The sequence below is a fragment of the Pholis gunnellus genome (assembly GCF_910591455.1).
Source record: "Pholis gunnellus genome assembly, chromosome: 2".
NCBI lineage: Eukaryota > Metazoa > Chordata > Actinopteri > Perciformes > Pholidae > Pholis > Pholis gunnellus.
In genome coordinates, this window is record NC_136536.1 from 17,114,559 (window position 1) to 17,142,000 (window position 27,442).

The following is a 27,442-nucleotide window of genomic DNA, read 5'->3' on the forward strand; positions in this document are numbered from 1 at the left end:
TCACTCATTTATTCATCATTTGCACTCAGACTATCGCTTTACACTGACACCAAACATGAAGTCTTCATACTTAAAAATCGTCCTAAAATAATATTGTTCTCTTACTTTTACAGTCAGACTGTCACTTTGGATCATGAATAGCCTTAATACATCATTACAAATATCCCCGAAATAAAAGATGTACTCTTAATTTTTAATACATACACAGCCATATGTGGACATTTTGGTGCATAGCACAGGAAACAAATCATCACAGGTTTGGGTTTAACAGGGTTCTACAGTTACAGAACGGGGGAGAGGTTTTTTATGTCCTTCATACTGTATGTGCTGTGTGGGGTTGATACTGTTGCTGCAGAAGCTTTACTCTGGTGAGCAGCGGCGTCACTGCTGGCGCTGCTTATCTGCGAGTCTTTTTGCTTTATTCTGGAGGTAACGTGCATTGCCTTCATCGAAACGTCTCTGCTCCTCCTCTCCGTCAATCTGAAGACAAAAAAAAGACAAAAGATTAGTTAACAGACACATTCATCCTTTACACATATTGTGCACTGGAATGCTTCCCCTTCGGTTATTACATTAACAGTGGGCATGAAGCTCGGATCTAATTTACCAGTTGTGATTGTCATTCATCTTCTTAATAAAATACAGAATGAATGACTGAAACTCGGAGAGGCTTTGCATTGGAGACTAAAGGAGCAGAATTCATCTAGGTAAAGTTGAATGAAACCCCATGAGATGATTTGCAAGACATTTACAGGACACTGAACCCCTTGAAATGCCTTAAACTTCATGACATTAAAAGTCATTACAATAACATGTTAAACAACGCAGAGCATTGTGAATGTATGTGTCGGCTACAGAAAATTTGATATTTCTGCAAAGCTGGCAGTAAGGAATAAGGATTGGGATATCAGTCAGTGGTCTTTGGTCGTGAAATGTAACATTATCAGCAGCACAACTACCAGATTGTATGGAATTTAATGAGAATATTACGTCAACGTTACCTAAATAATAATTGTTAGGATTTATTGTGACTGTTGGCTTATCATCTAATATTACCAACAGATAAAATATCTCGTAACTAATATTGTAACCATGATAAGGAAACTCAAACTAATTCGCAGAGTTCCACTAATATGGATGTAAATATTTACAGCTCCCAGCTAAATGGATCCTAATGCTTTCTGCTGTATGATTGCACGGTATCACCATAATCTACTTCCATAACAGAGTGTCGTATGCATATTATATATGTATCAATCAGTTTTAGCACACCACGTACATAATATATTGGTATTATTTTAAATATTGATAGCATCATCACAACCAGGGATTCTGGGAAGAGCGCCTGGATTTACATGAATCAATTATTCACTTCTGTTTTTATTCTGAGCAGCACTTTCAAGTCTGTGACGAACAAATCTTCTCTTTCTCCTTCACTTAGCTCAGTTTGGCTGCTGATTCGTGGGAGGAATAGCCTGCGCGGTTTATTAAGACTGCCTGGCAACCTCGTGACTTCAACAACAATACCACCACCGGTGACAGTGTCAACACTTACTTTAATGGTGCTGCCCGCTTCCCCACTCCCTCATCTGCACACTGTTCTTAGGGAGTGGGGGGGGGGTGTGTGTGTTGTATGTGAGCACGCACACACACACAGGCCTATGCATATTTTTGCACGTAAAACTGTTAATACCAACGTCAATGAGCTGTTCAGATGGAGGCTCTTTGCTTTGCACACACCAGGTGGTTGGCAGATTCAAGAGCACCTGTCACTCAGCAGCACTCTGGGTGCAAAGCTGACAGATGGCGCCTTAACTTTATGGAGAGAGCAGGGTGGGAACGGATATGACAAAACACCACGCCAGGGGTCACGACACAAATATGATGAGAATATTAAATTAGTGACGCTGCGCCACGAACACAACAGCGGTGGGAACATCTCTCTCTGTAGAGCTGGTTCAGGAGCATACAGCTGTAGTATTGGTGTGTTTGTTGTATGCTGGTTATATAACACTCAACATACTGCCCAGTCAATTTTGCTTCTGCCATTCAACTGAAAGTAATGGATAATTCCAGTTCATTGACTTTCAAAAAAAAGAAAAAAAAAGAGAGAGAGGGAGACCAAGTTTCCCCACAGCTCCAGTATTTTCAAATATTTACAGAAACAGAAGTGCTGCTCAGACAATCTAATTTTATAAAAACTAAAATGTGTAAAGGTATACAATCAGGAACTGTGGAGTCTTGTTCTAGTGTGTGAAAGTCACTGATTGTGTACAGTCACACAGGGTAAATTCATGGATTTGAAATCAAATAACAAATACTATAATACCTGTAGAGGCCTTTCACACACTATCCACTTTCCCTGTGTGATATGAAGGGCAGCAGTTACATACAAAACAAGTGTTGCTCTCTGATCATATAAGACAAATGTACTAACATAACAAGTACAAGTAGCGCATTTAGGTAATGTCTTGTTGCTGCATATTGTGACAAGTGACAGTGAAACAGTTATACGATGCTTTCCATATGTCATCACTGCACAGAAAGCAAGCATTTTCTTTTGAAGTGGTATCCAATGGTATACCTGTGGCCATGTTGGGAGGCAGACTGCTAAGGCTTCTCGATTATTATAATATCTTCTGAGTTGTTTGAGTCTGTGTATAATACCCTGTCTCTAATTAGACAGGAACATTAGGCAACTAGTTAACATTTCCAATTGGACTGCAAGCAGGAAAACGTAGCGGGAGCTGGTCATTACAGTGTTACTGAAATAAGACCCGACAAGGTGATTTGGGAGCCTGACACCAAACAGAGGTTTATAAATCATCTACTTTAGCACAGCTATTGTGCGTGCCAAAGACATCCATCATTTAACACAACACACTGGTTAAAAATGATTTCATTACAAGCCCAAAAATAGTTCAGAGGGACTGCAGCCATGCAACCACATCCAAGTAAAACACTAACGGCAAGATGGCAGGACTACATGTGACCAGAAGAATCAGTGAAAAGTAAGAATATTAAAATGGTTATCGGTCTGTTGCATCTATCTGCAGTTACAAAAGATAAACAGCTATTTTTATTTTGGTGTCAGTGGGTAATATGATAAGAAGTCAACAACATATTTAAAGTTAGACTAGGTTGGTACTGGGTGAACAATTACATTTAAATGCAGTCTATGGTATATTAATCAAGAGCGTCTCAGGCTGTTTGTGCCTTCTATTCTCATAGTTTCTCATCCTTCAAACCCCTCATATCTCTCTCCCACTTGGGCCCCCGAGGACTTAACCATTATCTAATTAGACTTTTAAAACCATAGTCAGCTACAGGTTGAAATGGTTTAACAAGCATGTCAGTTAAAATTAACTGTAAACCTCAATACTGCTAATGAAGAATGACAGTTAATAACGATATGAGATATGGTCCTCTAAAGTGTCGATGCAATAGGAAAGGAAACACCATTCTGGCAGCAGAAAATGTGAGACTGACTGTTTAGTTGAAGGATAGGTTCATGTGGGCACCGACTATTAAAACACTGGACTTAGTAGTTATAATTTAAACTCCATTGATTAGAGATTTCTCATACACTACTTGTTTTGTGTTGTCTCTTTCATTGGTTCAAAATGCATTTTCATAGTCATAAAAATAAACCCGTTTCCAAGTTCCAAGCTGTTTTTCCGCTGCCGCCTGAGTTAAATGATATCAGTCTTATCTCACCCGGCCAAACAAAACTACAGGAAGACGCAGACGTTCCAGTTATTGTTTTCATTCCAAGAAACAGTCCTTCGTGTTATTAGTGGAAAACAGTATTATCCAGTCTGAAAAGAAAAAAATGCTCACCAACTGACAGACTTGCACTATAATGTGGTCTGACTCTACATTACATTTAATGCTGGTTTAAGCATAATGCAAAGTCAATTATCCTTTCTAATGATTGTAAATGTTGCTAATTTAATGACTTGTTAACTTGTTTGCTCTAATATTTCTAAGTAAACCATAACAGCACAGCTAACACATCCACAAAACCCTAATACTGGTGTCTCTAAATGTTTGTCCATGTGTCTATGTGGGCACATTATTTGTCCGGCTTATACTTTGTGTGCATTTCATGCTAAGCTGCACGCGTGCATGGAATGTTTCTGCTCATGCGGATCACATTTACATAACCCACTGTGACAATTCAATGCTAGGCTCAAAATGTCCTTTTGGTGTCCCCGTGTAATTGGTATTCTCACGGTGGCTCCAGTCTAATAACTATGATTATGCAGGATCATCACCTTCTGCTGGTGACTCTCTGATGCAGAACCCCGCTAAAAGCAGTCATGCTTGTTTTATTACTTCTTCAACTTAAATGTCTCCAATCGCATTGCTTTTTACAATTCAGGCCACGATAAAATGAATGCGCAATTACTGAGCACGTATTGTGCAACAACTTTGCAATAAACATGACTATATGTGTAACAGTTCATACGCGGCAAGAATGAGGGCTCACATTGGGTAAAATACAATGGCTCCTCTTTGACCTTGTTGACCATCTTAACATGTTAGCATGCAAACATTTGCTACTGCAGAGTCGGATGACCGTATCTAATTTCATGTCAATCCATCCAATAATTGTTGAGGTGTTTCCGTCGGGACCAAAGTAAACCGACATCTCTAGAGCCATGCTACTAGTGTGGCTAATACAAAATAACACACACACAATAAATCATACTGGAACACTTTGAACTATTCATTTGAATATCGCCCACAGATGACCAAGACAAAGTCAGACATCAGAGCCTTGGCCGATCGGGTCAAACGGCCAAGAATAACAGCTGTTTCCCCTGGCATGCTGGTCGTCCATTAGGTGTGGACAGCTGAATGGACCGTGACAAATTATGTAAACTTGGAACAGGGACAAGGCTCGTTAACGGGACCGATCGGACAATGCCAGCAAAATGCCGGAGGGGTTCCTTTGTGTTGGCACGAGCTGTTATCAGAGTGGGCAACGGGGCATCAGTGGCACTGCCGAATGCCAGAGTCCCAAAAGTAGCACTAAGCTGTAAGGAACCAACTCCACAAAAATAACAACCTAGATATTAACCTACACATGAGTCTAAATACTATTCTATATGTTTATGTGTGACAGAGATAGAGATACAGTCATACACAAAAGATGACATTTTAGACAATGCTGAAAGATGTTTCATCTGTAGACATAAAACAAATCATTTCAAATACTCTTTCTAATTCATTTCTAATGCTGAAAGGACATCTGTCCGTGGATCCGTCTGTTCAGTCATGATTCATATTTTATGCTGTCAGTTTTTTTTCTGTCTGTAGTTCAGCCTGTAAAACATCAACATTGCATCCCAATTTCCTCAATAATCTGAGCTTCATCACCGTTTCAGCAACAGCACTGTTGTATGAGTAATAATGTGATGTATACAACTACAATGGCTAGTTTGCATTGTTATTTGGTTATTGGTGTATTCATATTTCATCTCACTGAAAAACTGTGAAATGAAAGCACAATTAGCCCGAGGTGCATTTCTCATGCATTTCGCGTCTGAGCTTTAATACCAGGCAACTATTTGAGTAAAATAAAACGAGACATTCACTGAACTAAATCACGCAGCTCAGATAGTTTCAAGTCCAAAGTTGATTTTCAGAAATGGATGGACCCAAATCACAACCAGGAAAAGATTAATTCAACAATGTACACATTGCTTTTGTATGCTTTGGAAAATGTTTGGCAGTGATTTAAAAAAAAGTAATCCTTTGCAGGGCTAAAACACAACACACAGTGACGATTCACTCGATTCAGTGACGAAGCACTCATCCGTCTATTGAACTTTGGGTTGGATATCTAATTAAAAGTAACTCTTTTCTGATCATTTTCTGGCACGGCTGAGGATCGTTATAGGACGTGTAGGATATAAAAAACTGACCCAGACCTGGATGAGATTGAAAATACCCCAAAAAGGTATATGAGGTATCATCAAAAATGCCTAATATACTCATAATTAACCAACCATTACAGATTCATGGACTGAGGCGCAGTGAGAACAATCGCTGATACGTTCCATGTGTCGAGCCTCGGATTACCACACAGTCAGAAATATCTGCAACTCTGGCACAAGTGTACCCGTTAACCCGTTGCTGATTGTCTTGAATGGGAGGCATCTAAAAATAGATGTGCATCACTTCATGTGGACTACAGGAGGTTGCCATGACAACCGGGCTTGTTTTTGTGTCACGGGAGGCCAGCTGAGTCTCTGCCAGGGAGGAGGGAGAGAGATGGAGAAAAGAGGGTGAGGAGGGATGGAAATAAAGAGAAGAGGGTAGGAAAGATGAATAAAGGCGGAAGAAGTGAGAAATGAAGCAAGAATAGAAGAAGGGAGGAAGGAGAGATATTATGACACACTGAACAAGAAGGAAGAGGAATGAAAAGAAAGCAAGATCTAAGTACCAAACCTTCTGTATGTAGACAATGAATGAATTCACTTATTAATAACTGTATATATATTTCAACCTACATGCCTCTGCAGAAGGACTGCTAAATGTGCACCCAGCTTTGAGCAACAGCTTCTTCATTCATACTGTAGCACACATCCACACTCAGTGCAACCACATGCTTCCACAAGCAGCTGGTATTCAGTATGCACTGGCCACTGGCCGAGGATTCAAAGTGCTGACCTTCTGGTAACAAGCCAGTTTTTCTAACCTTGAGGCGACTGTTACCCCATTAAAAATCATCAGAAACACAACAAAGACATACGCTGGTCAAAGGTGCTTCGAGGCATTTTTGGATTATTTCTCTGCTGGCCAAGCGTGCAAACACATTATTTCAGTACTTTTCAAGGGTACTGCTGCAGAGAGGCGAGGCATCCCCCGATATCCTCCCTTCTGCTCATGCTGTCTTCTTTCCCCACTTCAGCATTACCCACAGTGTGCTACGTTGGTGACAACCCTCCCCCTGCTGAGCTAAAACGGGAAAATCTAAAAATAGAAAACACAACGGGTTCACTGAAGAGAGAGCGAGGATAAGAGAATGGGGGGGGGGGGGGGAAATCACCTGCAGTCAAAAATAGCAGAAGCCGTCCTTTCGATCATGCTATTTATAGAACACAACTGGAGCAAAATCTGCCGCGATGTCATGAAAATTTCATAAGCAAAGGTTTGACATGGACTTGTTTTGATGTTACAGTTGAACAGGATTTGGTGAAAGAAAGATAAGATATTCAGTGACAATATAAATACTTTAAAGAGGAGGAGGAGGAGGAGGAGGAGACTCAACCTGACCCTCTGAAATACTATAAAAATTACATCTTCGTGCAAACACAGGTGATCCATATTAAGGTTTCAAAGTCAGTGTCCTGAGGCACATGTTGAAAACCCTCCTCACTAGAAATCAAATAGTAGAAAAACATTATATTTGGTATATTTGATTCATAATAGGGTGCGAGGATTGTCAGTTCAACCCGGTGGAGATGATATGAGGGAGACGGATTGGATTTCTTGAATAAGGAAGATCAGGCAACACGGAGGGCATGAAGAAGACAGATGTATTTTTAGAAAATGATACAAGATAACTTGTGGAGTGATATTTAAAGGTGTAAGATCCCAGATTGGGAGCATTTCGATGCGTCTCTCAACATGGCGCCTGACAGCTAACGGCTCTAACAGCGCTAACAGTGCAAACTCTGCAAAAGAGCTGACCGAGCTAACAGTGTTTACCTCAGGGGGAACCAGAGGGTGGGTGCTACTCTTTCATAAAAACTCCATCGCTCTGGACGGCATTATCATCTGTAACCGCCATATAACAACACACACAGAGGAAGAGCGACTTCATTCTCTGCTCAGGTAGACATTACTCCACTATATCTTTAGATAACACTTGTTTGCTGCTAGATCAATGCTCTGAATATTAAATACAGCGTAGTTAATGAAACAGTTTGGCACTTTGGGAAATTAGCTTGTTTCTAATTATTGCCAAGAGTCAGATGAGAAGACTGATACCACTCTCGAGTCTGTACACAGTAAATGTGACACTACAGCCAGCAGCCATGGTTAGCTTAGCTTCGCAAAAAGGAATGGAAACAGCTTAACTGACACTGTCCAAAGGGAACAAAATCCGACTACCAGCCTCTCTAAAGCTCACTAAATAAACATATCTTGTTTGTTTAATCCATAGAAAAACTGAGAAGTAAAAATGTCACATTTTGGTTTTACAGGAGATTGTGTGCAGGAGTATCTATTCTGATACGTGCTGAGGGGGGAAAATCACAACAAGTAAATGCTATTTGATAGGACTGCTGAGAATAATACATGGTAGTTTTCCTGGGGTAAAATTCAAATAGTAGGACGGGGAGGCCAAATGTTTGTCGCGCTTTGTTCAACTCAGCATTATCTGGCTTACTAGGCTAATTAATGTCATCATTGCATTTCCATCCCTTTCCTCACAGTCCCATCTCCAGGTGTTAATTGGATTGACGTGTTCAAACTTATTTCCTGCATGTGATTAAACACCAAGGAACTGACATCTGAGAATAGGTTTAGCTTCATCAATAGAGTTTAGATGGTCACTCGTTTTGTTTGTTTATGTAAATGATGAAGCCAGAAATAGCCCTGATTGAGCCTCGTCCTCCTTCTCTCACTCATATGAATAAACACACATGCAATTAGTGCTCAGTGATTTGTTCATGCATGTGCAACTCTCCACGCAAAGCCCGCTCCGTCACACACAAACCTACATGCACGAGAGCTTTATTTGTCTTTGTTCCTCACAATCATTCAGTCGGTCTATATTGCATCTCTATCCCACATTTTTATGCACACACACACACCTTTGTTTATCTGACATGCTACATCAGAGCCCTGGCAGCACTGCCTCCATTTAGATTTCCATTTATAGTGTTGAGGATGAATTATTAAAATTGCCAGGAGATATTTTTTTTCATAAGATTGAGGTGAACAGAGAAATTACAATGACTCTGATCATCGCTGCAATTCCCTGCCATTAAAACAAAAGCTTGTGCAAGATGGAAAACCAGGTAATGAATGCGTGGACGGAGGCAGACAATGGAGCAAACCAAGCACGGGTTTTTGTGAAATGGAAATGGGGAGACTGACGGGCGCTTTTGAAAAGACCGACCAGCGGTGACGCACATTAGATGCACATACGTATCAGTCTGGCAGGGGCAGAAGGAGAGGAGTCTGTTTTCAAATAGATGTGTCATGGTGTTGAAGGCTGATGCTGCGCCTTCATGAGTGTGTTAATGTTTATGGTAAGAGGGGTCAATGCAGCACTTGGCGGGATGACAACCCACCTATAACAACCGTCCACGCTTCATTCTCATAGTTAAGGCCAAGCTTGGCTTCCTTCCTGCTGATATGCACCATGTTAGGATCTCAGGTTGTCTTAGACCGCAATTAGTAGTTTACATACTTTATTAAACATTTTCTACATGCTTAGGTTTGTCATTCCGGTTAAAGTAAGAGGATCGAGGGAGGCTAACCCAGAAAACAGCTTTGTGCTTGATAGCTGGTACTTAAAATATTGCTGCTTGGTCTTCCCTTTGAATGCATTTTCCTGGCTTACTCAGTACTTTGCATATACTTAAAAGTTGAATGATTAGCCCAAGTGCAAACTCTCTGAATTTTGTACAAGTGTGCCCTTGAGAGAATGATTACCTGCTGTTGGTCTGTTACATTTCTCTGGAGCGGCCCACTCAGACCACGCTGTACTGAAAATTTGACCAATTTGCTGGTGTACAATTATTATTAAAAAAATTGTTATTTTAATAAAAAAATAACAATTGAATGCATATATGTATATACTTGTTTCATTTTGTTAGCTAATGTTAGAAAGGTAATGTTGCCTTACATAAAAAATAATGATCTCAGTCACTTCCACAGATTGAGGCATGCAGCTTATTAATGAAACGCTGGTATCGGTCTGATACTTGGTGTTGGCCGATACCCAAAGCCCAGGTATCGGGCCTGAAAAAGTCGGGTTTGTGCAACCATAGCTCATACCATTGTTAGGGATGGTGCTTAACTACAAATCAAAACAACGTAAATGCTATCATTACTAAATTCATCAAGAAACTGATTCATACCATATTGTGAAACAATAACCATTCAAAAAACAGAAAAATGTCCAAAGACATGAAACAGAATATGAATTGAGTCACAAATTAAAGATTATTGTTAATTAATTTAATGTTACAACAAATTGCAATCCACTGATTACTTTATTCAGTGCTTTGAATGCCATTGTAATGGCCCCTTTGTTGCCTAAACCCCTCGCATCTCGCAGAATAGTTGGACGAGTTTTAAAAGGATCATCACAAATACAATCAGGGAGTGCGAACGGCGCCAGGGAATAATTTACATGTTAAACAGATGGCCTGCGCGTACAGTGTTTGCATTTAAACAGGGTTTGGATCAACGAGTACTGCCAAGCCAGAACAAACAGCAGGCGTCTCTCCTGTAAACATGCCCACTTTACATCCTGACAATAAGTGCTGAGTCAGCCAGACATAGATGTCCAGGGATGTTGTTGAGATATTAGCATTCAGCCCTCACTGCTTAAGGCTAATGTGCAGACACAGCAAAGAATTTAATGCACTGAAAAGACACTGGCATGCAAAATTGCGAAATTATGGACAGTGTCTCTCATGCTGTGAGCTTTCCGAAGGTCACAGGTGTCACTGACAGAAGGAATGTGACGAGCAGGGCAAAAGTAGAGAAACTGAAGGTTGAATTACTGAATAAGAAGAAGACATTAAATTGGGATGTAACTTTAACTCTTTAAACTTACATTTATTACCAGGGGTGAAAGTAACGAATTACACTGAGTCAATTTAAAGCAGGAATGTTTTATTTTTCTTATTTTAGTTTGCTCTGTAAAGTAAATGTTGTGTTTCATTGTGTTATTTTTCTTTCTGTAAGTTCCAAGGACAAGTTTCCAATTGAATTTTTATCAGAGCACACAAAACCAAAAAGCGGTGCGTAGACCTTAAAGGTGTCAGCAGACGCAAATCCATGGCCAAGGTTTTAAATATGAGCCCAAAGTAAGCTGCACCGTACTTGGTGGACGCATCAAATAATCTATGTTTGACTCTCACTCTCTTTAACACCTGTGTAAATGTAGCCCCATGTATGTGGATACAAAATGAAGTATGGGATCAAATGAAAGACAGACTTTAGAAAGACTGGATGGTACCAACCTTAAGAGGAGGGACAGACAGAGGTTTATTGTCCTTGTCCAGGGAGATGAAGGTGAAGAAGGCAGAGACAGCGCGATATTTATCCGCCTCCACCAGCGAGGAAGCATCGACCAACACTTCAATTTCCATAGACTTGTTACTGACGAATGTGAGCCGCCCAGTCACCGTCACCACACAGCCTAGGGAAGAGGAAGAAAAACAGGAGAAAAATATGTTTGACATGTATATGTTTGACGTTCAGTATACTGGTTTAATGTTTTAAAATCATCACGTTTGATTCAAGCTCCTTCAGCCATCTATAGATAAGGAATGGTTTGTTATTGAACATTTTTCAAAGGTAAAACAAACAAAAAAGTTGCGACTAGTCTATCTTACACCAAAATGACTGAAGTTTGAATTCACCTGAAAGCTTTGAGTCAACACAACAATACTGACTAATAATGCTAAGCTGATATCAAACTAAGGCGCTTCATATAAGCTGGTATAGTGTTATAGTCGGCCGAGGAAAATGCAGGATCTGCTCTTGCAATCTACCTCACAATGTTGCATCATGAACTTCTTTAAGTCTGCTCCACCCATGGAGAGCAGAGTGAAGCAGGGCGCTGATCTCTGGCTGGAAGAATTTAACAACTACAGCCAATCAGTCTCTCCTACTGCAAGCTTTTCAGATGAATACAAAGTAGGACCTTTCAAAATAAAGCTCGTTTATGTGCTTAAAGTAACACAGAGAAAATAGAAAACATGTAAATAATAATGTTGCATTGCAGTCACAATCTTTTAAAGGTTTTAATGCTTGCAACCACAAATTAAGAGGCCACATCATGTGCACTGCTGCAGAGCATTTGCGACCCTTTCTTTTGATTACATCCTCTATCTGATCCATCTAGTGCGTTTGACTCATCAAAAAGAAGTGCTCTTCTGCTTTTTGTCATTGCAGGGAGGGGTAAAAAGAAGTCAACTAATAGGACCGGGCATTGCTGAAGTGTGTCTTTATCCTATTTCATGTGTCTGTACTGTATTATTACTGCTGTTGCCATAGAGACGAGGAAAGAAGGTGCTATTCCTGCAGTCTGAGACAGATCTGGAGTGTTTGACTTATAAAAACAGTCAAAGATAATAAAATATCTATTTTGAAAATGAAAAAGGCTTTTTTATCAAAGTATAAGCTGTGAACTTCTCAAAAATTAGATTTTAAAATGTCAGTGGAGTTGTCCATTGATGGAACTCTGAGATTAAAGGCCGTCCTCATCGTAAAAAAAAGACAACATTGACTGTTTGTTCAAATGATTACATTTACAGCTCTCGCAGTTCATGCAAATAATGTCTGTACTCTGTCAGTGGCAATGCACAAGCACCGCCACACAAGAGAGGACGATAGTTGGGCGAATAAATTGTGTGACTTTGACACCAGAGATCATAGTTCGCTTCCCGTCTCCTGCGAACGAGTGTTTGTTTTCCGTAACCATTACACCAATGCTAGTTTAACCAAATGGTTTTATGTTGTTTAGACTTAACTCGGCCTTAACGATAACTAAAGCAGAACAGAAATTGCTCATAATTGATTTTGTAACATATGGTTTGTTTTGAAGGCTCTGATAAACATCCCGCTTTGCCCCTGAAGTAGGACTTGTTGGAAAGTTTGAGTAGATTTTAAGAGAAGTGGAAGAGTTTACAAGACATGTGCCAATGTAATTCATTTGGTTAAAATCATCTGTGTGTGGAGCTTGCCAGAGGAAATGTGAAGAAAAAAATGTATGTCAGTGTACAAAAGTGACCCAATAAATACGGAAGATTCTCAGTCATATTAACACGTACTTCACTGAAGTGTGAGGTGGTAAATCACTATAGCAAATGTTACACCAACTGTTACTAAAATGTGTGTTGCTGCTTTTGGCTACTGCTCTTAAAACATTTTTTACAGACTTCCTTTGGCAACTTTTCAAAATCAAAGTGCAAGAATACTTCTGGACATTCTCTCCCTTGCTATTGAGTTTTTTTACACGTCACTGCCGGGAGCGAATCCAGTGTCAGTCAGGTAAACTATCTCTGGCACAGATGTATTAGGCTCAATAAAGCGTGCTCTGCTCAATGACATTACAAAAAAAGAAATAAGCCTTGATGAGACTGGGCCTTTTTCTTTAAAGGCCTTCATGATTAATAATTGATTCATGTAGGGAGTAGATCTTGGACATGTGCAGCGTTGAAGGTCAGCCAACCTGAAAAACTGGCAGAGTCTCATCTCGGAGGAGCTGTTTGATAAAGCTAATCTGCTGTGAGGAGAGTCCATGCCAGAGCCTCGTGTTGTATGCACTAAGCTGGGGTTGTAATGCCTTTGAGCCATAGATTTGCTATTTTAACTACAGTCTGCGTGAGTAACGTTTTTTCTACTACTCGTAGTAGAAAAAACTACGATTGAGTGAATATATTTCTCCGGCTGTGAAAACAAAAGAACAACTCAGAATGGTATTTTCTTTGTTTTACGTTCTTTTTATCAACAAAAAAGCTTCAAATTGCATGTTTGCATAAATGACCAGAGAAGACTGCAAAAAAAGGACACAAGGCTTAGGTGCAGGTGAAACAACAGACCTCACTTCTGACAACTTCTCCAGAAACCCACTAGGGCGACAACATTGTTTCTTTTGTTGTTGGGAATCAAAGAGTCTCTCATATGCAACTGTGGCTAAGTGGGTTCGATGCCCGGCTCCGGCTCCACTAGTCGCATGTCGATGTGTCTTTGAGCAAGACAGTTAACCCCAAAATAGCTCCCGTAGCTGTGCCTACAGTGTAGAAATATGATAGGATCTGAATTGTAAGTCGCTTTTGATAAAAGCGTCTGCTAAATGACTGTAATGTAATGTAATGTAATATGCAGACACACTATACTGTACCTTTACTCCAAACCAAGGAACTACCGGATTTAAATTCTACTGTCGTTAGTTATTTGAGCAATTTGTACATGGAACATTTATCTCATTGATCTCATGCTGGATCAATGACATGAAATCTAAAACGAACAAGAACATAAATGTGGGTACTCATAATGCAACACTGTTCCCTCTTATTTCTTTCTCTCTCACCTTTAGCACTCCCATCTCTCTCCATAAAACATCTCCTTTCTTCTGCTTCTTTGTACCTCTGGGCATTTTGCTGTTGTAGATAATGAAGAAGAGCACTGACTGAACATCCTGTGGTACATCAATGGCCAGCACCTCACTGACATATTCTCAGTGCAGAATAATACACATTATTGTTCAGTGCAACATCGCAGTTGCTTTACTTTGCGGTGTAGCGGGGAAAAATGAAACACTTCTCTGTGAAGGAGCAGAACTTTAAAAGACACTAATGAACAAGTGACTCACAGACGGTTACATGACTGCTGCCATTTTGTGATGTTTGGAGGACTCAACGGTGTCGCAGCTCCACTCAGGCTGGAGTTTGACACGAAGGTTAACTATTCGTACGTCTTTGAGAGGGAAAATCAATCCACTCAACATAGATGTCATTTCAGTGGGACATTGATGCTTTAGCTCTGTTTAGTCAAGCATTTCATCTCAAAACATGCAAATGAACAGTGTCAAAGACAAGATAATGGTAAACTACAAACGCAAAAGACGCAACAGAGGAAAACTGTCACTGTAAAGTAGCTTTTACATTAAATGGAGCAAAAGTTATAAATTAATTTACTCTTTCTGCCCTTTATTGTGAGGGACTAAAACACAACAAAGCCTGATGCAAACCACTGGGATGCTGGAAATATCTGAAAGCCATGTCATAGTATCTACATTTAGCTTGATGTAGTAAATAATGGAAAGGGAAAACTATTTTCTTCATAAAATTAAAAAATAGAGGTGCAGCCCACAATGCCAGTAGCTGTTTTGGGTGTTTGTTTGTTGTTTTGTTTTGATCCTTGACCATTCCTTTCCGAAGCAGACCACTTGCATTTTTTTTGTGACCACCTTGAGCAAAATGGGAAATCTACTGGTGACATAACACCTAAGTCACTGTGGAAGCCAGGGGAAATCATGTCACCACCACCTAAACTCAGAGGACAGACGGTGGCAGCAACTGGAGCGACTAGAAGCAGCTGAAAGATGTGGACATGGATCTGAACCAATCTGTACTGTTCAGTTTTCTGCTCCTGAAACACAGGGAGGTGTGTTAAATGTTTTAAACGTCCCCTCTCTGAAAATCCTTTTCAGCCACTCGCTCTTTACTCAGGCCTCCTCGAAAAAAACACTTTCGGATTGAGTGAATTATCCCGCTTGAATAAAGGCACCTGTATTTGAAAATAAGTGAACTGTAAATGCCGCAGACTTACAGCTGACATAGCACACTTGAAGAGCTGTGAAGTATATAACATTTGCTTTCCACTTCACAATTCAACAATGGGGAGAGACGTAGCTGGTCCTATGTTGACGTATTATCCTAAGATAATCATAACCTCAGAATTTTAGCACTGGATGTCTGGATCACATCATCTCCAGCGCATGGATACATAAAGCAGACAGTGAGCTGAGAAAAGTCCTTAACGGTAATGCACTGTTCTACGCCACTTTGAAGAGGCTGCTGTCATATTTAGATTCCATGAAAGACTGATGAACGAGACGAATGATCAAATGCTTCACAATCTTAACGTCAAAATGCGGTTTTCTCCTCGATGTTTTCTCTCAATAACCGTGTTTAATAATTATTATTTCAGAAGCATTTCAATCTGACTACTCAAGTCATATTAATCAGGAGTCAAAATGTTTTTCTGTTGTGTGCAAACTGTTTCTTTCATGTGTAAGAGCTTGTGATGCTCAGTTTCACCTTTATTGGAGAGTTTACTGTGAAGTTAATGTGGGAAAACATAACGAGAGAGAGAGAGAGAGAGAGAGAGAGAGAGAGAGAGAGAGAGAGAGAGAGAGAGAGAGAAAACAAGTGCAACACTCCTCTAGTTCTGATCTAGTTTGTCTGTGTATCTGTATAATTGTTGTTTCTTGGATTTCTGTACTTCATCTTTGCTCCTAAATACCCGGAAAAGCACTTTGGATTAACTGTGTTGTCCAAACTGTGTTGCAAATAAAACCTTTAACCTAGCCTTCAACTTTCAGAATGGAAAAGCCGTATATATTCTACCACTGTAGTGAGACAATTTGTTTCCCATTAAAGATGTCAAAGGCTTAGTGGATAATGGTGTTGTCAAAATCCTTGAAAGAACTTTACAATGAGAGGCTTAGAATGTGTCCATATCGAGGGTGAGAGGTGTTGAAAATACAGTGTCAATGATGAGGAAACAGCTTAGAGACAAAGCCTGGTAATGGAAAATGTTAAATCATAACAATGCTATGTTTTTTTCCAGATGTAGCGGCAGCCCTACGAAACAAAACGGGCCTTGATTAGCAACAGTGTGACAGCTGTTGATGTTGGCTAGCCCAATTTAAAACAGCACCGTCTGAGGCTGAATTTATAGACCGCTGAGTTTTTCCACACTATCATGTAATTCGTTTTTTCGAGAGTGCAGTTTATTAATGGGCAAGAGTCACAAGTTAAAGACGAGCAGCATCATGAAACCTCCTGCAGCCTTTTACCAACACCACAGTACATCTTTTGGAGGTACATATCCATCAATGTATCAGTGACTTAAAGCTCTGAGTGTGTTCTCCATGTCATCCTCACCTTTGTTGATCTTGCGATGGAAGTTGATGGCGTCCACAGAGGCAGTGACAATGTTGGTGTGGCAGTGCCGAGCTGCCACAATGCCGGCGACCTCATCCATCAGCTTCATGGTCACACCTGTTCAAGACACACAAACAGCAGTTTGTCTTTTGTAAGAAGATCCATAGTGAGGGATTCATAGATATTCTTTCACTTGTTCTGAATAGTCTTTTGTCTTTGTTCTCTCTCCGTTGTAAAAAAAACAAGACACATTTCTGTGACTATAACGTTTGTCCTGTACATGAACGGCATAATATCACAAAATAGCGTCCAGTATTTTCATTGATGTGTTTGTTAGTTTCCCTAATAACGCAAAAAGTAGCTGGGAGATAAGTACTGCTGACTCAACCAGAGGGAACGTTTCAATATAATTTTCTCTCCCCTTGTATCAATAAAATAGTCAGTAATGTTATGAAATATGATTGAAAAGTTTTAACCTATAGTAAGTACAGATCCATGACAACTGAGCGAACACATCAGATACAAAACTATAGATGAAAATGAGCTTTTAGCTAATCTAATGTATTACATTTAAGGGAAAATAAGGGACTAATTCACTGAGATGAGATTGTTTAATGCAAAAGCTAATGGGTTTCCTGATGAAATTAGAAAACTACACACCTGACACTTAATTCCAAGTGAGTTTCCCCCAACATTAGTTTCTCATCCAGACTCATCAGTCCACTGTTGACAGTGTATGGCGCTGACTATTTTTCTATTTTTCCATGGAGACTGTCTTCACCGGGACATCGACAGCATCAGTAATTTGTCCTAAAGTTTAAATGACCTCTGTTTACGTTTTCCTTAAAAGCATACTCTTACAAATAACACAGTCACAGAAAGTCTAAGGAGAGCCTCGGTGTGTTGAGCATACAAAGTATGTGACTTTGAAACAAGAGGCAGAGACGCTGGTTTCTTTTAAAGGAATAGTTTGACATTTTGAGTAATACGCTTATTTGGTTTCTTGTCAAGAGTTACATGCGAAGATTAATAACATTCTCTGTTTTACTGGAAGGTTATGTGCTGGATCCAGGAGAGAGTCCAGGAAATGACTGCTCCTGGCCAAGATATAATCCAGCACATGAGAATGGAACTTTCTCATCTTACTTTCAAACTATCGCAAAAAAAGAAAATCACCATATTTCCCAAAATGTCAATCTATTCCTTCAACCATGAGGGTGATCTTTTCATACTACCATGTAGTTTTAGTTTCCTAAACTTAATCAGTCCTTCATCACACTGTAGGTGGCAGGTCACAAAACACTAACATAAAGGTATTTTAGGAAAAGCAGTATCTTAACTATTAAAGCAACAAATCTCTATTGGTGCCATTTGGACAACATTGATATCAAAATGAATAAACTTTGAATAAACAGCACTCTGCAGCAGCGAGTCTTCAGGGCTCTGCAGAGTATGTCCTCGGCTGCAGGCCTGCAAGCGGCTGTGGCTCATTGACTGCAGTTCCCTTTTCCTGCTTGATGCTGGATATACTAACGGAACTCTTCTTCACTTCCCTGGAGTCAACAAGCATGAGCGTATAGCCGACAGGAGCAGTGTCGTTGCAACTCAAATTGTGTCCGTTTTGACATATTAACTTATAACATTCGCCGCCAAAAATGTAATCAGTTTCGAATGTGAAGTTGTTTGTATGAGCAATTCTAGAAAAAAGCAACAGCACATATACTGAGAGTCACGGTAAATACAGTATAAACGATTTCTCACTTTAACAGTGAAGAAACAGCTCAGAGAAGCTCAAAGAAAGTGTCGTTCATTATTGGGCAAGAGGCAAACGTTAGAGAAAAGCAACATCACGAAACTTCCTGCAGCCTATTAACAACACTGCAGGACATGTTATGGAGAGGAACATATCCTTCAACCTGAGGATATTCATATATAACTGTAGGTGTCACAGAGTTAGATGCTTGTGTTTGTATATATGTTGAGCCTCAACCCAACTGAAAGCATTTGGAACACGATGAGCATTTGGAACTGGATAATGCTGCATGAGAAAGGTGATCTGAGCACACTGAACCGGTGCTTTAACACATGGCCTTCATCTGAATAACACATGCTGATTGTTGAAATGGTCGTCGCTGCATGTTATTAAAAGCTTTATTTATGACCGTGTGCACTCGATCTCATGGTTGTTTGATCATTTATACTGTGCCATGAGGATTTATCACAATCCATTGTGAACGAAATGAATCCAAGCTGCTCTGTGTGAGACATTAAACTACAAACCAGCCATCGATTAAACCAACAGGAGGTGAGTATTTGATTAAAAAAAAGCTACATTTTGGATGAAGTATCAGTTTTAAGATGTGAGAACATATCAAATAATCTATCATCAAAATGTTCACAGAGCACTTTGCCAAGTCCTGTACTTCAAGCTCGCTAATGATTTGAAGAGGAATGAAACACGTTGGGCAGGAAATCAAGGTTGCAGATTACAGTAAGGCTTGAAAGACATTATTCCCTAAAGGAGCAGAGCTCATGAAGTAGGCACAGAGGAATTCAGAAACCTACATCTGCATTTGTCTGTGTGTGCCACACTACGGCCAGCTTGTGTCATGTGTGAAGGAAACAGTTGTTCGTGGGTTATTCACAGAAATTGGGTAATCTTGTATGGAGTGGGTGGGTTGGAGATGAGAAAAGCGAGGCGGGTGGCATCTGTTTCTCATGTCGGTGAAAGAATGTGTGTGTGGAATGTGCTTGTGTTTGTGAACGTATGCTCATTTAAAGATATTCAGACCCTTCACTAGACACTCCAGTTGCCCCAATAGTTCCTTCTGAGTTGCTTTTTGTATCTCTCAGGCTACAGAGAATCAATAAGTCTGCTTGCTGATGGCTGGTTTGGCTCCCGAAAGCCTCCTACCATCTGCACTGTGTGGCTCTATTTCTGACAGCCAACTGTGTGGGAGTACAAACAGAATGTGCTGCTTGCTCCTAAATGCGGCATTCAGTGTAAAAGTGGGCCCGCTGAGTTGATTAAGAATTAAACAAGCCATTACTTTGACATCCTCTTATTCCCAAATGGCCAGACCATCACTTCCATTACACCGATGCGTACAAAGATAGATAGATAGATAGATACTTTATTAATTTGTTTGCTACAGCAGCATTATGGTACAGGTAAGCAATCAAAGTAACAGAGTAAAAAAAAAATGCACAATATATACAATAAAAATAGAATAACATCAAATTAACTAACTAAACAGTAGTGCAAACGTTTTTTCTCGCCAAGCTAACCTTTGTCAGGGGTAAAGAAAATGCACTTATATTTCAAACTCTATTTCAAAATAGAAAATGTCCTGATGCTAGACTTTGATGTGTGATTGTGAGGCTAAACTCAAGCCTGGCTCTGTGAAAGTGACAGATTGTTTCCATATAACCATTAAAAACGCTCTCTGATAAAGGCTCATGATGTGGCCACAGTTCTGAAAGGTGACAACAGCATGTCGGGCTTAAAGTGTGTGTGGACAAGGAAATTCATCACTTCCTTCCAAAAGCCTGTTGTGAAGCATTTCCCAAATCCCATCTTGATTTATTTTTGTATCCATCCCCGCTATGTTGTGAAAATTGATGGGATCTCACCTTAGATTGAACATTCCTCCTGGGTACAAGGCGAAGCAGGCTGCTGCTATTCAAAGCCTGGAGGGGTCGTGTCTGAGCATGTAACACTGAGTGGAGATGGATCATGACCTGACATGATGATGAAATTGAATGTAAAACATTGGATTACCTTAAACCGAATCAAAAAATGTCAAGGCACCCTCCCTGTTCACTGCTGCTGATTCCAAACTTGAGTATGAATTATGCTGACTTTTAGAATATTGACACGCTAATGGGTGCTATAACAAAGTCAGTTAGTATACCACAAAGAGGCTAAAATTAATATAAAAGGGGGTCCCTCATCGTGATGAACCCACAACCAACTGCAGTTTCCCTCAACTCTATTATAGCTAATTGTTGTGATATTCAGGCCTGCAACTTTTGTGTTTTGGTTCAATTTCCTTGCTCTCATGAGCATTGTTTTTAGCAGGCAGCTGTTTTTGAAAGAATAAATTCTAAGAACCCACATGCTCAGCACCAAACAGCAGACAGACAAAATATGCAACGAGCTGGTAACATATTGGAGCATTTAGCATCTGAAGAACCAGATATTAGAAAGAATGTGAAAGGCCCCTAAATAGACAACTGTTTGTTGACAAGTCATCCTGTGTCAACTTAAAAAAATGATGTGTCAATGTTGTTTTCAAAAAAATCTGTTGTGGTGGGATTAAAGACGACAAAAGTGATATTTTAAAACCATTAATCCAGACTACACTGTAAAAACGTATGTTAACATGTTGTAGTGTTAAAGGTTATCCACTTCTTTTTGAGGCATGAATTCCAACTTACTGTTGGATGGTCTTGCACACCATAATAATAAAGCCTGGTTCCCTATGGCTGTATTGAATTGAACTGTCTCCTTCTCATAGGACTGACATGGTCCAGTACCTTCCCTCAACTCTGGAAGCAATCCCAGAAATAATCGATTGTACGAGTGTTCATATTAGGTCCAGAACTGAATAGTCCCATTTGCTATGAAGGAGCAAAAATAATACATCAGTAACAACTACAAGTATCATTCAGATGATCTAACCGAGCCAGATAAGCCGCCATAAACAACATATTGCTGTTGTCTTTTTGACACAAATATCATTGTTTTTTGTCATTATCTCACAGCAGTGCTACAAAACAGCATCTCTGGTAGCAGCATACATGCATCATCTGATAAACTCTGATGATATTAATCCTTGAAACAAAGTGACCCCGCGTTTTTGAGATTGCCACTAATTTGATCCTCCATTTGCGAATATTGACCGGCAAGAATTAGATTATATTTATTCGGTTTCTCTGTAATAACATGAGGGCTCTTATCAGAATGAAACAATCTTTAGGAGGTCATTCTGGGTAAATTAAGGAATCATAAGGGATGGAGGAAAAGCCCCGCTCAGCATGCTACGGTATGAAGTGAATTCAGTCAGAATATCATTTTATAAAATGACACGAACTCTGTAACTTTGTAAGAAAATAATAAATCAAAGTGCACTGAGGTCTTGGTTATTTGTGGGTTGGACAGTGACTTTCTGAGGGACATTGAGACAGAGTGTAGCAGTGAGAGTGGGCTCCCGTGGTCTTGTTCCCCGGCTCCCTAGTGTTAGCAGCTCTCCAGATGCCTCGTGAAAACGAGGCTGGTAGGTGTGGGGGGATAATTACCCCAGTTTGCTGACTGTTCTTCACTTCACCACACTCCTTCCCGCGGCCTAAAAGGAGCTGTGAGTAGTTAAAAGCTGCTTGTTTGAAAATACTGTTGTATAGCTGGAGTAAGTTCTGATGGCAGAGCTGACACATATGTCACATTGTGGGAGAAAGCTTCAGCCATTTCCAAAAATGGTTCATTAGCATTCCTTTATTTCAAAGAGGAATATTAACATTTCATTAAGCTGGGGAAATAACATGTGGATGTGGTGCATTGTGATCTAAATTTTTGTTTAAGTCTACAGATCCTCAATTCAGGCTTTGGTTCAAGTCCCAAATCATGGCAAGAACTTGCAAGATTCCTTTTTTCTAAAACTCCACCAGTCAATACTTTCTAGATTAACAATAAATGAAGTCTACATATTGCACACACAAGACATCAACTGACACATAACCCTTGGAATTCCAAATAACCTTTTAATTGCCTAATCTTCATCTTCAGGTAAATTTCTAAGGTGACTATGAGCACATGCATGGAGACAAGCAGCTGCGATGCAAGCAGCACTTGCCTGCATACTTAGTGTGTACCTGAAATATTAAGAAGTGCATCCACTAGGAGGCAGATCAGGGACGATTCATACGTGGCTAACATGGGTACATCTGTCTTGACATTTTTAAGTTTTGCACAATGCAAATAAATCTAACAAAGAAGTTGAGGAGGTTACAAACTGTCATATTATAAGAAGCAAGATATATCACATTAATGTTAGTAATTGTGGACAAGCTCTATTGTTTTCTTTCCAAAACTTCCTTCCGTTGTTAGTTCATAGTCGGCTGCTTACCTAGCCTTACATCCTTTTATACTGCCCCCTAGTTGCATGTGCTAGATTGCATCATGTGGACACATCGCATGTATTTCTATCATCTACTTCATTTCATAAAAGAATTATGAGATTGTGTTGGATATTCAATTTATCCGGTGCACTAGAAACCTGTGACTAAAGTGTCAAGCACATCAAGTGAAGGACTGCGCTGTCCTTGAGTATCAAAGATGCTCGTCTTTATAAATCACTACCATCAGTGGAACAGTAAATGCAACTCCTGCAAAAAATCCCCCTCTCCTTGTACAGTCGATGTAAAAGGTTGAAGTGAGGCTCAATGTGAGACTGCAAATGAGGACAAGCGAGGCCAAGACAGCCCTGGGCCTGGCGTTACACATTCACAGGGTGACATGGCACACTATGACTCTCCCTTTGCTGTAGGGTAGGAACACGAAAGGCAGAGTTGGGGGGGGCGGAGGGTGGCGATGGTGTGTGTGAAGAGGAAAGACAGCTCCCTCTAAATGGGGGGGAAAAAGGGCAATTAGAAACCAAGTCCCTAGTGCAGCCCAGTTTGCCACGGGGGAGAGTACCTCTGTGATTAGATTCCTTCTGACGATTTCCCCAAATCTTCGCGCACAATGCTGTCCATCGGCAACGGGCATGAGAACAATGACAGGGGGTCTTCCGGGCAGCTCTTGTAGCCCATCTACTCTGTCGACTAACTTCAAGCCCTTTTTAATTAGAACCAGCTCGGACACAGCACACTACACGAGGCAAACACTGATGAAAGGAGGAGAAAGTGTGAGACCAAGAGATATCGATAGCAAAGCATTCATGACCTCTGCCTCGCTCACATAATCGCTCACCATGTCCTAAACTTACTCTTTGCATCTCTGTTCGTATCGCCCTTTCTTGTTCTTGCCCTGTGCCTTTATCCACCGCTGACAGATCCCTCAATCTCCGTCTGTCCTTTTCATCCCCTTCCCAACAACTGCTTTAATCATGGACAGTATCAAACGCTCTAACTGCCTCCTAACGAGCTGTTACTATAGAAACAGCTCCTGTTAACATTACTCCCACGCAGCAACCCATCCACATCCTCTTAGAAAGTCCCATTTTTTTTTTTGTATATCTTACCATTCCAGCTGTGGTGAGCTTTACCAAACACCTTAACAACTGTGACTTTAAGTCCAGAAAATTGTGAGTGAGCGCTGTCACTGTTAAACTGTAAGCTCCATGCACACCACAGGCCTGGGAAAATCACTGAGATACGATTCATGTAATGGGAATTCTGTCAGATAAAGAGCTTTCAGATAAAATGCTTCTCTTGCCGTGATGGTAAAGGTCATCGGCTCCTGCAGATTACTTTTCTAAATGTAGAACTCGGCCTTAGTAACAGTACAACACGTGGTTAATTCCTGTTTAACTTGGTATATGTTTATTTCACCACGGAAACACCGGCTCCATTTTATGTTTGGATGGTATCAGCTTGTAATACTGTTATTAGGTAAGGTACTGGGGCTTGGGTTACAAGGTCCCCATCACTTTTCAATTGTCTCTCTTAAAGTGTCCTCGTACTATCTGTCAAAATTCAGATGAGAGACGCTCTGAGCAGAAAGAAATGATGCATTCATCTGGATCGATGGACTTTATTTTTTGCCCGTGGCTTCACCTTCAACCTATATAGTCCGCGGTTGGTTGTGGTTGTTGGGGCTGTTCATGGCCTGATAAGAGCTGCAGACACGGTATGCCTAACAATGACAGACACCTGACTGACTTCTTGTGGTGCCTTTTCTCTCGTATTGATTCTACATTAGCATTTAGCATGAGTAAACAAACTCTGAATTCAATTTAAGACTGGTTTGAACATGGCGAGGCTGCTCTGCTTTGCTTTGTGGTTCAACTCATTAAAGTGTCTCGGTCTCAGACACACAACAGAGCTGTGGGATTTGCTGCACGTCACAATAACCATGTGCAAGTGTCCTCACTGATTTCCCTTGCATATAACTGAAACACCTCTACCATTCTGGAGTTTTGACTTCCATCCCAAACGCCAGACAGAACTACGGTGATCTTAAAATCGATATAGATAGGTTGTTACATAGATTCTATGGACTTTGCAAAGTAGATCACAAGTATACTTATAAAAAACTCCTACAGCTTTAATAATTGTGGTGGCAATGTGTCAATAGTTGGTTCTTCCAGGACGCTGACATTCGCGGGTCTGTCCTTCCAGCGGATATGAAGGAGTTTTCAGAAGCATATTTGGTGATGTTTCAAGTTCTGAGATCTGCTATTATTGGTCATCCAGGTCTCTACGTCGTATGCCATATTAATAAAAGACAATGCAATAAACTGTAGTATATAAATCTAGAGTATGGTTGAGGTTTTTAATTGTACTTCAATTTCTGGTTACCATTTTGATGTTTTAAGTTTTTTATTACTTATTTACCTCTTTGAGATTATATTGTCTTATGTGGGATTTGGCTGCTATAACTCTGCCTTTTTCCTTTGCGATTAATGAAGTACTTTGAAGTATCTTTATTTCAATCTACCAGGGTCGGAAGAACCAGTGTCTCTTGTATACCAGGACCTTGGTTTCTTACCTGGATGCACCAATCTTTAAAGACTCTTCTCATGGGTTTCTAAAAAAAAACATGTGCAGCTGATTCAGTATTTTATTTCTGAATCAATGTTGGTTTTGGAGGAGAGAAGGCTAGAGGTGGAGCTAGTGGAAGCAATACCCCTTCACAAACACACACACTCACACACACACACACTCACACTCCTCACAAAGGTCGATCACACAAGCTTCAATGGACATATCCCTGTCTCCCTGAATTCCTCTGTCTCAAGCAGTGACATGTTTATATACCCACTGAGCATAGACCAGGGCAGAGGACAGATAATATAGAGCTACAGTGATGGATGTGTTCCTGTGCTCAGGCAGTCCCTGGCTCAACTCTGTCACACACACACACACACACACACACACACATCAAATCTATGCACACCCGCCACTTTATAGGCACACATCTGTCTTTCCTCCTCTCTCCCACACACACACACACACGTACTGTAAATACATGGAATGATGTAGCTTCACACACACATACATAAATGAAAGAAAGTGTGCAGACAAATCAAATGCACGAATGCAAACATAAATTGGATGCGTTAGAGCCCACACTGACAGCAACTAGTCAATGATTGTTTGTGCACAGATAAAAAAGGAAACTCAAAGTGATTAACAGAACACCAAATCTTCAGTCTGTTTGTTTTAATCAGACTGCAGTTGTGTCCACCTGTGGCAATCAACCACTTGTTTCCATGGAAACAAGTGGTTCCTTCAAACATGAAGGAACGAGGAGAGCGGGTTGGGAGAGAGGAAGAGATAATGAGGTGGGCAGACGGTGAAGAATAAGCAACAAAGAAAAGAAAAGTTAAGAGAGAGAAAAGAAAATATTGTTGGAGGTAATGGGCAGCGTGGTGGGCTCCTCTGATCTTTTCCAGCATTTAGACTATTTCCAGGCTTTTTGTTCGGCACATTGGAGACTTTCATTATATACCCAGCTGCAGGCCTACATGGTGAATGCATGTTTTGTTGATTAATAAATGTTGACTTCACAAATGTGATCCCTTCCCTTCAAACATCTCAAAGATATATATTTTTTCATTTACTCCTGGTGGTATCTAGGCCTGCATTTAGTTTTGGTTTTGTGTCACCAATTTTCTGTGTATCTTTCCCTACAATCCTGCTGTCAGCGCAGCAAATGATATATTCAGCGACTCTGGATCATCCAATCCAATCTGCTGTCAGTCAGCGAGAATTTGTCCCTGGACCTAAAGAGATGTTGTTTTACAGAGAAAATAATTAAGAATTGTTAGCAGAGCGTATATGCATCCACCGTGTACGTTTACAATATGAACACGCGTGCGCGTGTGTTCCTGAAAGTTTGTGTTTGTTCTCCTTCGGCTCAAGCTAAGTAGGCCACTTTTTCACACCACAAAAGGGGAAACATACAGTAAGCGAATAGCCTGGCACTGTCATGTAGGAGTCAGTTTGCATTTCTCCAACAAGAGTGTAGAAAGAAGAGGGAGCGAGAGAGGGTAAGACACAGTAGGAGAGAAAGCGAGAGCGAGCACCCCGGCTGCCTGACCTGACTCGGTTATGTAAACAAAATAAGTGTAGTGAAAGCAGCGGCGGCGAACAACGGGGAACATTGCTTAATGAGCAATGGCATGAACCGAGAGAGAGAGAGCAGCGTTGTGTGTGTGTGTGTGTGTGTGTGTGTGTACTAAATTACCTGCCTGCTTGTTCCACATTTGTTTTTTTAATTGGACAGATTTCTCAGCGAGCTCGCCAAATTAAAAAGGCAACCATGACTAGTGCTACACTTATCCGTCCCGCCCTGGTCCGTCCTCCTCCCATCCTGCTGTCCTGTCCCGTTCTCATTGCAT

The 27,442-nt window shown here is 40.5% G+C and overlaps 1 protein-coding gene across 1 annotated transcript in view; it reads right to left on the minus strand.

The window, feature by feature from the left end:
- The window catches only part of acot7 (acyl-CoA thioesterase 7), a 47,509-nt gene continuing 20,067 nt past the window's right edge, over positions 1–27,442 (minus strand). Inside the window, exons 7-9 of the mRNA XM_079182763.1 lie at positions 16,878–16,994; positions 11,220–11,398; positions 1–480 (exon numbers count right to left, since the gene is read on the minus strand). Coding sequence (XP_079038889.1) covers positions 382–480; positions 11,220–11,398; positions 16,878–16,994 — 395 coding nt within the window. The 3' untranslated portion in view covers positions 1–381. The remainder of the gene's footprint in view (positions 481–11,219; positions 11,399–16,877; positions 16,995–27,442) is intronic.